This window comes from Akebia trifoliata, chromosome 15, assembly GCF_017979445.1.
Source record: "Akebia trifoliata isolate Shusen 1 chromosome 15, ASM1797944v1, whole genome shotgun sequence".
Classification (NCBI taxonomy): Eukaryota; Viridiplantae; Streptophyta; class Magnoliopsida; order Ranunculales; family Lardizabalaceae; genus Akebia; species Akebia trifoliata.
Window position 1 is genome coordinate 21,070,156 of NC_141389.1, and position 16,619 is coordinate 21,086,774.

Below are 16,619 nucleotides of genomic sequence, written 5' to 3' on the forward strand. Positions count from 1 at the left end.
ATTGTAGAGGGATAAAATTGACTCCCATCTAGACCGTTTGTTTGCTCTAATTGGCACACATCTCAAGGTAGGCAAGTCGTAATGTTTGGGAGAAACTCCAAATCCTTGTATTTTTTATTTTTTATGCTCTTTTGTTAGTTTATTGGTTTACTTTTTTCCTTCATTTTCCTTTTTTTTGTTAGTTTATTGAGGTGTGATTCTATTAGAAGTTGTAGATCTTGAGGTGAGTAACAAAAAATACCTCTACAATTGGCGTTGTCTCTGGGTACGAAGGAGTAATACTCATGAAAATCACTATAAGACGTACAAAGAAAAAGGGAAGGGATTACTCGTAGAGGGAACAAGCAAGGGTTATCACACAGAGAACTATTATTGCTAGGACAGTTCTTATATGGCCAGCTTCTGTGCAGGAATATGGCGAGTTGACTTGGTACTGATGACTCTCGACGGCTACAGGTTAGCACTCAACCCCTTGTGAGAATTCCGTGGTATATTTATTCTCAAAATCAGTCATTTTCAAGATCTTCGACGTTTGTGGTAAATTATTTCTAAACTATTGAATCTTACTTAATCCCTTATTTGAAAATCTTGTTTTTTCCAAGGGTTTTCTACCACGTACAAGTAAAAATACCCTTGAATTTTCTACCATGGACCGAGTTATTTTATTTTCAACCTCTTTGGTATATTAATTTTAAACAATTTAATTTCATCTTCAATCCCTCAATTTTGTCCTCACCTTTATAGAAAATCCTTGATTTTAGTCTTTTAAAAAGAAGTCCATTATCTTTTAGTTCAAACTATCTTATTCTTAGCTTTGAAAGTTGAATAAGCAAAATATAAACTTAAGTTTGAAGAGAATTATATATATATATATAGGGTCCCGTTCAGCACCCTAAGCTTTACCACACACTTTAACAAACGTGTTTTGTCTTACATGGGTTAGAAGTTTTGGAATTGGCTGATTTTTGGTGAGGATGATCTCTATGGTGAGGAGATCATTCTCACCAAAAATCAGCTCATTCCAAAACTTCTAACCCCATCAAAAATGGTTTACAAAAAATGGACGGTCCACGATTTTTCAACGTGTAAACATGGGGCTAAACATTTCCGAATGGGCTGATTTTTGGGGAGGATGATCTTCTAATCATAGAGATCATCCTCACCAAAAATCAGCCCATTCCAAAACTTCTAACCCATGTAGGACAAAAAACGTTTGTTAAAGTGTGTGGTAAAACTTAGGGTGCTGAACATTTCCCATATATATATATATATATTTCAAGGTTGAAGAGTAGAGTATACAAATTTTTCCTCATGAGGCTGAAGATGCGTGGAGAGGAAACAAAAAAATTTATCCTATAATTCACTTTTGGGTTAGACCGGTTTAATCCGCAATGGAGAAAAATCAATGGTAGTTGAAGATAAGGCCCTTTCAATTCTTTATTTTTTATTTTTTAATAAAGTTATTTTTGAATGTGTCTATGTGAAAATATTTTTGTAATTTTTAAAAGAATCATGCTGAAGTAACATTGCAAGGGATATCGTGGGAGACATTGGTGTGCACTGAATCATATATGCTTTCATCGAGATCTCACTTGTTTGTCGATGAAAAGCGTCTTTGGTTCTAGCCCCCCCCCCCCCAAATGTTACTCCAACATGACTCTTTTAAAAAATACTTAAATGGAACTATAATTTGAGAAAGTTAAAAGGGTGTCCCTAAATCTCTCGTTTCGACACCCTTATACTTCAGAATTTTTGTCACCCATCCCTCTGCAATTTTTTTTTCTTTTTGTGAATATTTGAGATACCTCCTTATGTTTCAAATGGATGACATGACCCTTTGACTTGATCTTCTTGTATAAACTAATGAAAAGTGACTTAAATGTGCTCGTAGTCATCTCATCATTGTCATGTCTTATTAAATATTTTGAAGAAGATTGATTTGGGAAAAAAAATCAAGGGTATTTCAAATATTTTTCATTAGTCTATATGAGAAGACTGAGAATAAGGGTCATGTTATTTGTTTGAAAAAGTCGATTATCTAAATTTTTTCTCAAATTGCTCTTCTCAGGACTCTCGAGAACTATCTAGGGGTGCTCGTGTTTGTTGTAGGTGAAGGTATTATGAAAATTAACCCGACTCATTTAATAATCGTGTTAAAAGAATAATGCTGAAGTGACCTCAAGCTTGAACCTCACATTGTACTCCCTGACGTGAAAGTGTATAGGAATCTTAGATACTTTTTATTGAATCTCGATGAAAAGTATTTATGATTCCTAGATTCGATGAAAAGTATATATGATTCCTATACACTTTCATGTCAGGGTGTGTGATGTGATGTTCAATCGTGACGTCACTCCAGCACAACTCAAAATCTTATAACTAAACTCGGCATGTTTATTAAAGAGGGTAACACAACAAGACCGATGTAACCCGTTCAATAATAAGTTGGGTTGTATGGTATTCAGGTTGACACGCATAACCCATAAACACGACATGAATATGATAAATAAAAAAAAAACAAAATAAGTATCATAATTATTTAATGGGTTATATAAAGGTAAGGTTATGTAGGTCAACACGATGCATTAATGACATGATTATTAAACGAGTCAAAATAGGTTAAATGGGTTGATGTCCCTAGACTAATGAAAAGTGACCTAAATGTTCTCGTCGTCATCTCATCATTATCATATCATCTTATCATTGTCATGTCTTATTAAATATGTTGAAGAAGATTGATCTTGGGAAGAAAAATCAAGGGTATTTTAAACATTTTTCATTAGTCTTTGTGAGAAGACTAAGAACAAGGGTCATGTTATTTGTTTAAAAAAGTCGACTATTTAAATTTTGTCTCAAACTTCTCTTCACAGGACTCTGGAAAACTAACTAGGGGTGCTCGTATTTGTTGTAGGTGAAGGTATTGTGAAAATTGACTTGACTCATTTAACAATCGTGTTAAAAGAATAATGCTGAAGTGACCTCAAGATTGAACCTCACATTGCACACCCTGACGTGAAAGTGTATAGGAATTATAAATGTTTTTTCACTCGAATCTCGTGAAAGATTCGAGTGAAAAAGCATCTATTGTTCCTATAACGAGATTCGAGTGAAAAAGCATATATGGTTCCTATAAACTTTCACGTCAGGGTATGCGATATGAGGTTCAATCTTGAGGTCACTCCAGCACGACTCAAAATCTTATAATTAAACTCGGCATGTTTGTTAAATAGGGTAACACAACATGACCGATGTAACCCGTTCAATAAATAAGTTGGGTTGTATGGTATTCAGGTTGACACGTATAACCCATAAACACGACATGAATATGATCCAAAAAACAAAATATGTATGGTAATTATTTAATGGGTTATATAAAGGTAAGGTTATGTAGGTCAACACAATGGATTAATGACATGATAATTAAACGGGTCAAAATAGGTTAAATGGGTTGATGTCCCTAAACTAATGAAAAGTGACCTAAATGCTCTTGTTGTCATTGTAAACATGAAATATTCGCAATGAATCTCAATACTACATTTTTTGGAGTCGCCACCATTCTTTTTTGGAAATGGGTGTGAATGGGCACTCAAATCAATTTTTTGAAAATCATTTTTTCATGGCATTGTAGTGACTCTCATGTATTGGAAATGGCAAGATCTACCTAAGATCTAGGTAAGGAAGTCCGATTAGAGGATGAGGAAGGTGTTAGGCACCCCATCCTCTCCACCAAAGGTGATTACCTTGCTTGGCCATTTTATTTTGTAAAAATTTAAGAAAATAAATACTAAAATGCATGAGAATGCATGACAAGGGTGGCGTGTGCATTAAAGTGAAATGTCATCTTTTTAAAGGGTTTTGATTTCAAAGTGACATTAAGGGCATTCTATGGAAAATAATGACCCATGTAGTCACATTAAATTTATGAATATAAATGTAGGTTTGAGCTTTTAGAGAGATTCCATGATGGAGTTCCCTTGAGGCCACAACCTTGATGCATGTATGCATGACTAGAAACTTAGTGTTTCACCTCATCAAGAAGGTGACACATCTCTTCATCATTGCCATGCATAAGTGAGTGTGTACATTGTGTACAATATAATGCATGAAATTAAGGTAAAAAGGACTTCAACCCCCATCCTTTCGATCGAACCTTAGTCCAATCTATCGAGTATGGGAGAGGGTGTGCATTACATCCTAAAGGATTTCTAAAAAGAAAATAAAGTAGAGGATTAGAAGAAGAAGAAGATGCAAGCTTTAAAATAAATAACTACATCTTAACCTCACCTTGTCCCTTGGTGGTTTTGAATGAACTTGATCTTGAGAAGTGAACTTAAGAGTTGAGTGAGGTGGTTGAAGGTTGACTGAGTTGAACTTTGGAAGATGAGAGAATGAGTAGGGATTTTGGTAGAGTTTTAGATTGAGAGATGGGGGCTTGAGAGTATGAATTGTTTATAGAAAATGAGGGTATTTATAGAGTTTTTGGATAACTTTTGGGGATAAAGTGGTCCAATCCTAAAAATAAAGAAAATGGACATGAGATTTATGTTATTTCTTTTTGGATTTTTCATTTGTATGGGAGTAGAGATGAAATTTGTGAAGAAACCCTAAAAGCATTATTTGGTCTTTGGTTTTTTGGTAAATAGAGGTAAGAGAACAAAAGTACTTTTGAGAGGGTGAATAAGGGAGTGACATGTGTAAAGGTGGAGTGGTGGTAAAAAGTAGACCTTAGATCATTTGTAAATAATTCATAAAGCAATGGGTGGAAGTGTATTTTTTAAATGGACCAATGGGAGAACAAAAGTACTTTTGGGAGGGTGAATAGGAGAATGTCATGTGTAAAGGTGAAGTGGTAGGTGAAAAGTAGACATTGGTTCATTTATAAATAACTCATAAAGTAAGGGTGAAAGTGTATTTTTGAAATTGACCAATGGGAGAACTCCATGTATGTACTTGAAGATTCCCACATTTTGAGGGCATAATGGGAAGTTCTCTCACCTTTATGGATTATTACCAAAGACCAAATAACATTTTTGGTTTGATTAAACTTTTTGAGAAGGACATTCTTGAGTTTTCACAAAATGGAAGTTGACCCTCCAATTAGATGATGCATTGGGTATTGGAGCTTATGAGGTATCAACATGTGTCATCTTGTGAAAGGGTGAGAGAATGGACTTGGAGTAGACTTAGTGTTGGGCTTGGGTTTGGGTTAGGGTTAGGATATGGACTTGGGTTTGGACTTGGTTTTGGGTTTGAGATGTGGATTTTATTTATGGACTTGGGTTAGGATATGGGTGATGGATATAGGTTTAAAGTGGATTAGGGACAAGGTATGGGCATGCAATGATATGAGATGCAATAAGTATGCATGTATACATGAATAATGATGTCACGTGGCAATGGGAGTTCGTCAAAGGGCTTGAGTCTAACTCGGAATCAATTCGAGAAAATTTGGATTTTCCTAATGGGTTCGTGCAAATTGGGGTGTCTACAGTCATCTCGTCATTGTCATGGCTTATTAAATATTTTGAAGAAGATTGATTTTGGGAAGAAAAATCAAGGGTATTTCAAACATTTTTCATTAGTCTATATGAGAAGACTAAGAACAAGGGTCATGTTATTTGTTTGAAAAAGTCGATTATCTAATTTTTTTTTCTCAAATTGCTCTTCTCAAGACTCTCAAGAACTATCTAGGGGTGCTTGTGTTTGTTGTAAGTGAAGGTATTATGAAAATTAACCCGACTCATTTAATAATCGTGTTAAAAGAATAATTCTGAATTGACCTCAAGCTTGAACCTCACATTGCACTCCCTGACGTGAAAGTGTATAAGAATCTTAGATATTTTTCATTGAATCTCGATGAAAAGTATCTATGATTCCTAGATTCGATGAAAAGTATATATGATTCCTATACACTTTCATGTTAGAGTGTGTGATGTGATGTTCAATCTTGACGTCACTCCAGCACAACTCAAAATCTTATAACTAAACTCGGCATGTTTATTAAAGAGGGTAACACAACACGACCGATGTAACCCGTTCAATAATAAGTTGGGTTGTATGGTATTCAGGTTGACACGCATAACCCATAAACATGACATGAATATGATAAAAAAAAAAAAAAAAAACAAAATAAGTATCATAATTATTTAATGGGTTATATAAAGGTAAGGTTATGTAGGTCAACACGATGCATTAATGACATGATTATTAAACGAGTCAAAATAGGTTAAATGGGTTGATGTCCCTAGACTAATGAAAAGTGACCTAAATGTTCTCGTCGTCATCTCATCATTATCATATCATCTCATCATTGTCATGTCTTATTAAATATGTTGAAGAAGATTGATTTTGGGAAGAAAAATCAAGGGTATTTTAAACATTTTTCATTAGTCTATGTGAGAAGACTAAGAACAAAGGTCATGTTATTTGTTTGAAAAAGTCGACTATTAAATTTTTTCTCAAACTTCTCTTCACAGGACTCTGGAAAACTAATTAGGGGTGCTCGTGTTTGTTTGTTGTAGGTGAAGGTATTGTGAAAATTGACTTGACTCATTTAACAATCGTGTTAAAAGAATAATGTTGAAGTGACCTCAAGATTGAACCTCACATTGCACATCCTGACGTGAAAGTGTATAGGAATCATAGATACTTTTCATTGAATCTCGATGAAAAGTATCTATGATTCCTAGATTCGATGAATAGTATATATTGTTCCTATAAACTTTCATGATAGGGTGTGTAATGTGATGTTCACTCTTGAGGTCACTCCAGCACAACTCAAAATCTTATACCTAAACTCGACATATTTATTAAATAGGGTAACACTACACGACCCGTGTAACCCGTTCAATAAATAAGTTGGGTTGTATGATATTCAGGTTGACACGCATAACCCATAAACATGACATGAATACGATCCCAAAAAAGAAAATGTGTCGTAATTATTAAATGGATTATATAAAGGTAAGGTTATGTAGGTCAACACGAAACATTAATGACATGATAATTAAACGGGTCAAAATAGGTTAAATGGGTTGATGTCCTTAACCTAGACATAACTTGTTTAATAATCCGGTTAGACAAATCGACATAATTAGACTCAACCCACTAACTTTTTTTTTTTTTTTTTTTTCAAGTTGTGTTAAGAATTGCCACCCTAAACTAAATCGATGATTGACCCATAAATTTCTCAGACCATGATTCAATTTGGTTAGGTCGGCTTATATTTAATGAATAATTAAAAATAATCGATCTTTTTTATTTATTTATAATGAATTACTACTATTTATTTTCATTAAAAAAATGATAACACGAACAAATACACGTGGTTCACTTATTGGATCGATCATATTACACAATCCGGTTGGAATCAGTTGAATCATAGGTTTCGGTACAGCTTCTTAAGACACTCTTAAGCCAAATAAATTAAGTCACGAGTTCATGAATTACTGAGCTAGAAACTAAAACATCAATCATCTAAAAAATGATCTTGGATACGTTTGTGATGCTAACTTGATGCATTTATAAGTAGCAACAACTCTATTTATTCCATAACTGTCAATATGTTTGGCACATGATTTTGCATTTTGATTTCTTGTCACGGACAATCATACTTAGATGACTCAACAAGTAATCTTGGAATGAATTTTAGTCCCAATTCAGATGTGTTAATCGAAAAAAATAAACATAAAACTCAATAAAGGAAAAGAAAAAAAATTAAATCTTGATTTTGAAGTCTCATCTCTTGTTCACGAATAATATTTATTATGAAGAATAATGATTTTCTAACTAGAAAGTCTTCACTCGATTGAGGGGTGGGAGTCAGGATTTTGCCCATCTGGGGCAACCAAGAGTAGAAATGTTTTTGTGGGGACAATTAAGGGTGAAAAAAAATAGTTGTGGGGATACACTACTATTTTATTTGCCACCAATATCTGTCGGAATAACTAACTAATCTGTAGACTTTGAAAAATCTCGTGGGGGCAAGTGCCCCACTATAAATCTGCCCGACTCAATCAATACTTGGCTGATGTGGCACAGACACGGAACCATAGATCTTTTTTCTCGGGATACACAACTACACATTTTTTATGGGGATGTGCAGGTGTATCCCGAGGAAAAAGATCTATGGTTCCGTGTCTATGCCACATCAACCGAGTATTGACCAAGTGAAGACTTTCTAGTTAGAAAATCAGCACTCTATTATGAATCATTTTCACCTAGAGCTATGTTGATTGATGGCCAGATTTGATTCGATTTAAGCTTCTTCATTTTTTATATCACAGGGTAGCCATCAACCTTTTCAAGATTGGTTAGTCCCAACAACGATCACACACCCGACCCCATGGAAGTTTAAGTTAGGAGTTCCTAGACCCATAGCTCAGTTGGTTCGACACATTGTAAAAACAACTTTGAGGTCTCGGCTCTAGTCTCGCTTACTCATAAAAAAATAAAAATAAAAAACTAAAGAGAGTATGTCAGGAGACCACCTATAATTCTCGAACACACGACCAAAGGGAGAAAACCCCTACCACTAGTTTTAACCAATCCTTTAGTGATAGATTTAAGTTTTATTTATTTCTTAATTATTTTTTTTTTGCTAGCCGAGTGTTTGGGCTAGCTTGCGCGCACCATGACTAATCTCAGGGAGAACTACCACAGCAACCCAGCGCCATGGTCCCCCAGTTAAATCATGAGAAAAATCTAAAAGGAGAATTGAACCCATGACATGCACCTAACCCACACTTCACGTGCTCGCCCTTACCACTTAATATTAATAATTAATATTTCTTAATTATTAATTAATCTAAACACGGTCAAATTTTAGGTAAAACTTGGAGGAGTCACAGGGTTGACTAACACAATTCAAAATTTTCAAGAGAACATGTGGAGTCATGAGTTCTTAATATTCAAACAAATTTTTTGTTTTGTTTTTGTTTTTGTGAAACTTTCTTCATGTAACAGAAAACGTGTTTGAAGAGTTCAAGTGTGACGTGATATGGGTTTGACAATCACCATCTGTTTCCAATTTTTGCACAAATTTTATCTATCTATCCATTTAAATAAGAAACATTATATTACCACATCAACTTCTTTGTGTAGCACACTAATCTTTGATTTAAATGAATAACAACAAAAGGTGTGGGAATAATTAAATGTTGTCTATAAATAATTTCAAATTTTCATTATTTAATTTGTATAAAAAATTTAAAATTATTGTTCTCTTGAGGATATCAAATGGACCATAATAAAAACCAGACGATGCAGATCCAATTTGGATCGGAAAAAACTTGTACATCTCCCTTGCAACTAACCGAGTGAAGTTCATAAAATGGAGATAAGAGGATTCGAAATTGCTAACATCCACCACACCAATTGATTTTACTATAGAGACCAACAATAGACAATAACTCTCTTTGACAAACTTGATTTGTTGAATATGTTTTGTTGGATCCTTAATATCTCCTTAAATTACAAGAAAAACTAGAAAAATAAAATAAAATAAAATCAATGGAGTTAAGAAGGAATGCAGAGACCAGGATCAATGGGTCTCTTTTAGTTATTAAGTTTGAATCATGGAACTCTTTTAAGGAGAACCATTTATTAGAAAATTACAATTTTCTATGAAAATTTCAAAATCATACATGAAAGCAGCTTTTACACCTTTACAGTCCTCATGACACAATTTTTTTTTTCTTTTTTTCTCTTCCTCCCCAAAGCTTATAACTGGTATGATACAAGGGTGTGACATAAAAATACAAAAGGGACAAAATCGAATATGCCCGCGATTTGTTTGGAATTTTTTCTCTATATTTTCCAATTTGTGGTTGGATTGGATTTCTCTATTTACACACAAGATCTCCATATCCTTCCCTCTAAAGATATAACAATGATAGAAACATCATCGTGGTATCTGCGGCGGTCCCCTTGTGGTATCTCAAGCAACTCATGAAAGTCCATGCCTGAAACAAACACCAAACCAAGTTTTATTACATTTTTTTTTTTTTTTAGTGTTTCTATATAGTTTCCTCATACTTCATTCTAAAAGTTTGGATTTGGGTCTTACCAGCTTTCTTTGCTGCACGAAACAAGACTTCTTCGACAAGGTGTTGTGCCGGATCTCCTTCGGGTGAGGAAGCAATGAAGAGCTCAACTTGGGAGACCGCTTCTTCATTGGTGAAGTATTGATAGAGCCCATCAGATGACAATATCAAAAATCTGTCTTTTGGTCCCAATCTGTGGTGGTGAACAGATGGGAAACAATTGATGTATGGAGATGTTCCCACATAGTCGATTCTGAACATCTCTAGAAGTGCATTGTTCCACTTGGGCTGTAAATATCCGAAGAGATAAGTGTCAGGAATTACTAGACCTCTCTAAACAAACATGATAAAATCAAAATTGATCAAATATGGTCTCTTAATAAACAATAGCGTATCTATGTATACGAGTGCACGTAACATGTTATACTAGAATGAGTATGTAACTAAGTATTTTGAGCCTAAAACCCGAATGATACCTGTTTGAGAAAGCCTGCGCCAAAAGCTCGTGTAACCTTCAACGAGCCTTTCACACGATCGTTCATGACAGCCGAAGCATCATCGGGATGTTCATTCTTGATTCTCTCAACTTCCTGAAATGCAATAAATTAACCAAGTCATGCAATGCTAGATTCATACAAATAATTCATACAAGTAAATAATCAACTCTAAGAAGTTAGAATAAATTAAGGGTATTGGAGAACATTACCTCCTCAACAGAAGTACTATGGTCATGGTCAGCTGAAGAGCTTTTAAAGCTGGGAATCCATCGGATTGATCGGCATCACATGTTTCAAGATCATACAAAGTTTCCTCCTTGATCCTTTCCAAGTCTTGGCGAGTCTTTCCGAGCCAGAGGTCAGGCTCCGCTTTCTGACCTAAGACCACACGACTATCACCCACATTCATCACGTAAACATCTTCGCCCTTCATCAACATCACAAGAACGCACGAACCCATCAAAGCCAACTCCGGATTCTCCATAACCATCTTATCTGCAATATCCAAATAAGCCTCCTCTGTCTTTCTCAATGCCTGTGAAAGAGCTTTCAAGACATCCGAGTGATTAATTGCTGCCTCCCCTTCACAATTAGATCGTCTCAATTGTTCCTTCAACCTTCGATCGAGTTCCAACCTCTCTCTATCCCATTCACACTTCCACCTTCTATGACTCTCCTCCCATTTCTTTGCCGCCCCTTTGAACCTATTCTTTGAATTCTTACAACGATTCCTCTTCGAATTCGTCTTCGAATTAACATCCCAACTTCCTAACGGGTAATTCTCTGTCTCAACGCATTGAGAACAACTATCAACCATCTGATCAATCGTTCTAGAGTTATCAGACTCTTCGGTCGGAACTAAAACATTTTGCTCTAAGTTATCATCCGTGGAACGAATTGGGTCTGACAACGTCGTGGTGGCAGATGAGGATTCGGACTTATCATCCCATAACAATCCTTTAAGCTCCTTATGAACAGAAGAATACAAATTGGATAAAAGATAATCAGGAGCATCAGGACCATTAAATCCATCATAAATCCCTACAAAAACCCATCCATGTTCTTCTGAAATCACAACATGAACTCGATCTTCGCCCGCCTTTCCTTGTGCCCATTGAAGATTCTGACTTTCTAAAGAATCTTCATCATCCAAACTCACATCACTACTCAAATTAGTACTATTCTCTCCATTCTTCTCAGACCCAATTACCCAATCCGATTCTTTAACCGATATAACCCCTTTAATTGGTGCAACAATCGAATTACGCCCACCCGAGATCGTCTTCGCAATCACTCTCTGAAGAGCCCTAATCAAAGTCGCTTTTTTGGATTTGGGTCTAAAAGCAAAACCCCCATGAGAGTAACTCCTCTGAAACTGATCTGATAACCCTTTTTCGAGAGGACCCGAATACAACCCTCGATCGATCGGTCCCGACATGAATCCTCGCTCAATTGGTCCAGATAAAAATCCTCTTTCAAGAGGACCAGAACCCATAATCCCCCCAAAATTATTCCCCATTAAAGGACCAGAAGAATTCATCAAACACGACCTTGGAACGGGTTGTAACGGTATTGAAGCAAAAGAGGTTGAACTCTCGAAAGCCGCAGATCTATCAAGACTATTATAAGAGTAAAGATCGACAAACGCAGTAGATAAAGGGGTTGATGTATTTGCACTTACAGAAGCACCAGAGATTGATCGAAACGTTGTGGTTTCCTCCGAATGAACTTTTGATAAAGCAACCCGACATGGATCGGGTCTAACGTAACAGAACGAATGACCCAAACCTTCATCTAGTGGATCAGATATAACAACGGCTATATCGTGTCGTTTGTTATTCCCAGAGAAACAAACGCTTATCTTAGCTAAACCGTTTCCCATCGTAGCTTATAGAGACTGTTTCGGCCGTTACAGTAGTTTAAACCCGATATTTCATAACCGATATTTCGAAAATTTTGATCTTTTTCAGTTTGAGAAAGATTGAGAAAGAGAAGCATAGAAGAGAGGAGCAGAAGTAGAAGACGAGAGAAATAGAGAGAGAGAAGAAGAAGAAGAAAGAGAAGAGAGTTGACTTTTCGAGGTTGGAGGCTCAGATATTTTTAATGTTTTATGGGCTTTTTTGGGTAGGGTCGTTGACTAGGGTTAGGGTTAGGGTTTGGGTTCGAGAGTACACCATGGGTTTAGGATTGGAAGGAAAGAAGTAATCAATTTGGTGATAAAAAGTCAAAGGGGGCTCTCTATCTCTCTTGAGAAGCGTGCCATATAGCCGATGGATCTAAGTTGACTGACACGTGGCAGTATAAGAGAAGAAGCCGTGGAGATTCTGCCTACCTCAATGATCTATTTGGTTTGGCTGACTTCCTTTCCTTTCTCTTTCTCTTTCTCTTCTTTTACTATTTATTAAATTCATTTAAATAAATAAAAAAAAAAAGTTGATTAAGAGATACCCTTTCCAAAACTTGGTTAATATTTGAGCTACCTTTATGTTTTAAAAATGATTATATGGCCTTTGACCTTAGTCTTCTCATATAGACTAATGAAAACTTAATCTAAATTAATTTTTTTTTTAATCTATTCTACCCATGATCTTAAACTTCGATTCTTGTGTCATATCTTGTCCCCATGGATATCGAGTTAATTTGTTTGACAATTTAAGAATAAGGTGAATACAAAATGCATAGTCATCGTAAGACATTTCTGTTTAAATTATAAAAATAATTATCTTATCAGAAAACATAAAAATTCGAGTTGACTTGATTTTAAGTTAATAAAATTTAGTAGATATTTTCAAAATATTTGACTAATCATATTAAATCTTGATGAAGGCTACGTGAAGGATGATTCATATTAAAAATCTCATCGTTCATGAGTAATACAGAGATGACTTTGGGTGAGTTATTGTAGTTTCAGACGAATATTAAAATCATGATTCAACCTCATATTCAATCCATAATTCTCAACCTCGCCTTAACCCCTAACAAAGAATTTGAGTTTTTCTTCTACCCATAATTCTGTCGACTTCTACTTCTCGTAAAATCTTATTTTATTCTTGAGGTGTATCGGTTGAAATAGACAAAATCTGATTTTGGGAAAACCAAGGTCATGTCATCAATTTGAAAAATATAGGGGTGTCTCAAATATTAACCAAAACGTGGAGGGTATGTCTAAATCGCCCATTAATTAAATAGAAAAGAAAGTGGTTGTGTATCCCATACTATCTTATGCAAATTTATAATAATACTCCTAATCCCATTGGGCCCACTTCAACGGTCTTGATGTCTTGATACAAAGATTGATGATGTGATCAATTTTACTTCTCACAGTGGATAGATAGGAATTAGGAGGACTACTTCCTATGGTCCCCCACTCTTGAATCTTGATGTTTAAAGCTTGAAAGTGTCTTGAAGTCAGATTCAATCTACACTGTTTATTGTAAGATCGAGAGAAATGGACGGTGTAGATTGAGTTTGGCTGTATGGACTTAAATCCTTAATGAGGAAAGTCAGTATATGGTTGGTGGTCTGACACGGTCTTCACACGTCCAAAATAAATACTTCAAATATTACAGATGTACATTAGGAGATAGTCTGCTTTGTGATTGACAGGTGGACACGTGTCCCTGTTGAATGGGCTATGTACCATTCTCACTATTGGGATTATAAGATGGATTTTTAGGCAATCTATATTCTCAAAAGGTACTCAAACCCTAGTTCGATTCGACTTCAAATGCTTTTCATCAGAAATTTCTAGTACTATAACATGCCACGTGGCATTAATCAAGTTGATTTTTTAAAAATAAGTTTCTATTATTAAAATATTCAGTGGAGTTAATTGGGGTAAATTCTAAACATTTTGAGGTGAGGGATGGGTACCAAAACATCGAGGAAAGAAAAGAAGAAAAAATTGGTGGATTTTGAAAAAAAAACAAAATAGTGAATTTTTAAAAAATAATTGATGATTAATTAAGAAAATCATGTTTTTTGACGATTTTTACTAATTTTCTTGAAAATATAGAGAATTTGGTGACTTCTAAAGAGGTGAGTTGGGACTAGGAATGCAACTTGGTTCAGTTCAAGTTGAGAACCAAACCAACTCGATAGCTTTGGGCTGGTTGGAATAAGTTACAGTTCGATTCTGAATTAAGAAAATGGAGGATAGATCAATTTGATTTGGTTCACGGTTCAAGATTTTTATAGAACCAAACCAAACTCTTCTCAATGACTTACCACTTTTTAGGAGTTGGGATATAAAATAATGATTTTTTTTTCCTTTTGATAGATAGATTTATAACTTTTAATAGATAGATTAAAGATTCATTACATGGAATTTCATGTTTATTATTTATTTATTATTATTAAAATATGTTGCTTTCGAGTAGATTAATTAATGGTTCGGTTTGATCCTATGGGTACTTCGGTTCGATTTTGATTCTTATTTAATGGAACCCCAAATCAAATTGAACCAAGTTGCACCCCTAGTTATATCTAAAACCTTGAGTTCAAATTGATTTTCAAATTGTAAAAAAACATTAAATTTACATAATTGTTAAAGTCCTTTTAAGGCATTTACGTGATTTTCAAATTATATTTTATAATATGCTTTAATTTTTGTTTTGTTATACAATATTATGTCTAACTATATAAAATATACTTATATACAATATAATAATGAGTCAAGTAAAGCCAGGCATTTTATTCATTGATTAGTAAAAGTTTTGGTTTCTCAATACTGAGTAAGCCTATTTGAGTTAGACCATACCTTTACAAGTTCAAGATCAAGATCAAGGCCCTAAACCTTTATTTTTTGGGTGGTCAAGTCTACATTAACAGGTCAATTAATAGTCCTACGAAACGTTCATCTCACCAAAAGTTTCATACCATTTGTTTCGTTGATATTTGAGATAACCCTTGATTTTCAAACTGTTGACCCATGAAAAATGCTATTTTGTACGAGGCTCATATGAGTATATCAAATACTCTTATCTTCAAACTTTTGTCACAAATCTTTTAATGTTTTAAATTTCAAAACCCATTATCATCAACTTCTAGGGCAAAATCTTTAAGTCAATCTTGTCTTTGACTTTTTACAAAATACTCTTGATTTTCTTCTCAAAATTACTATTTGCTTCAACTTCCTCAACAAGTCTAATCTTGTTCTTGAGGTATCAAAGGAGATAAAAACTAAGCAATGAGTGTTGGGCATAGTGGCCAGGGTCTCGTTTCAGAAAGGGAGAGAGGTCTTGAGTTCAAGACCCCTTATTGACGACCATAGGAATTTATCCCATCTTGCCTATTATATGTTGTTGGTGGGTTATTGCATATACTTAGGAGATTTGGACGAGATATGGTCTTCTAAGAGGTTAATTGCCTTGCCTCTGCTAGTCGATTCTAGGAGTTTGAGTGCCCCGTCATTAGAAAAAAAGAAAAAAAAGGAGATAGAATCTTGAGGTTGAAGTTAATTTTTTTTTCCATATAGGGCGAAGGTTTGGTACTTTTCTTCTTATTTTTAGAGAGTTGCTATTGCCACACCAATTCCTCTGTAAATCACCAACGAATTTGCACTTGTGGTGTGATGTTAACAAAAGTTGGTGGGGGTAATAACAACTCTCTATTTTTACAGGCCTGTAGACAAAATCAAGGAAAGGAAATTTTTTTTTTTTTTTTTTGTTACGAGGGTATTTAGGTTATCTTTTATTAATCTCTCATAGAAATTAGAATACCTTGGTCAAGGGGTATATCATTAATTTGAAAACATATGGATATCTCACATATTCTATAAGACTCTTGTATACAACTTTTGATACTGGCATCTCTATTTTTTACCATTTATCCATGGGCCCCACCATCATATATCCATCTCATTTATTGGAAATCTGACTTTATTGCAAAGCAGGCCGTATCAAAGGATAAAACCAATCCCTTTAAAGTTCAAACCACCAAAAAAACATAATCAATTACATGGCCATCATGATTTTCTTAGGTCATTTTTATTTATACTATTAAATTTTGACTCACGCCCACTACACCTAAGATTATTTCCTTTAATAAAGGTCTTAAATCTTAAAATAATGCCAAGTTA

At 34.7% G+C, this 16,619-nt stretch overlaps 1 protein-coding gene across 1 annotated transcript; it reads right to left on the bottom strand.

Annotated features, from left to right (window-relative positions):
• Positions 1-9,516: 9,516 nt before the first annotated feature.
• On the bottom strand, positions 9,517-12,619 carry LOC147384578 (putative protein phosphatase 2C 4). Its single transcript, XM_086425866.1, is given in 5 exon segments — positions 9,517-9,962; positions 10,067-10,331; positions 10,520-10,633; positions 10,750-10,775; positions 10,778-12,619. Coding segments are annotated over 5 exon segments (2,166 nt in total). The 5' UTR covers positions 12,423-12,619; the 3' UTR covers positions 9,517-9,846.
• Between the last annotated feature and the right edge of the window lie 4,000 nt (positions 12,620-16,619).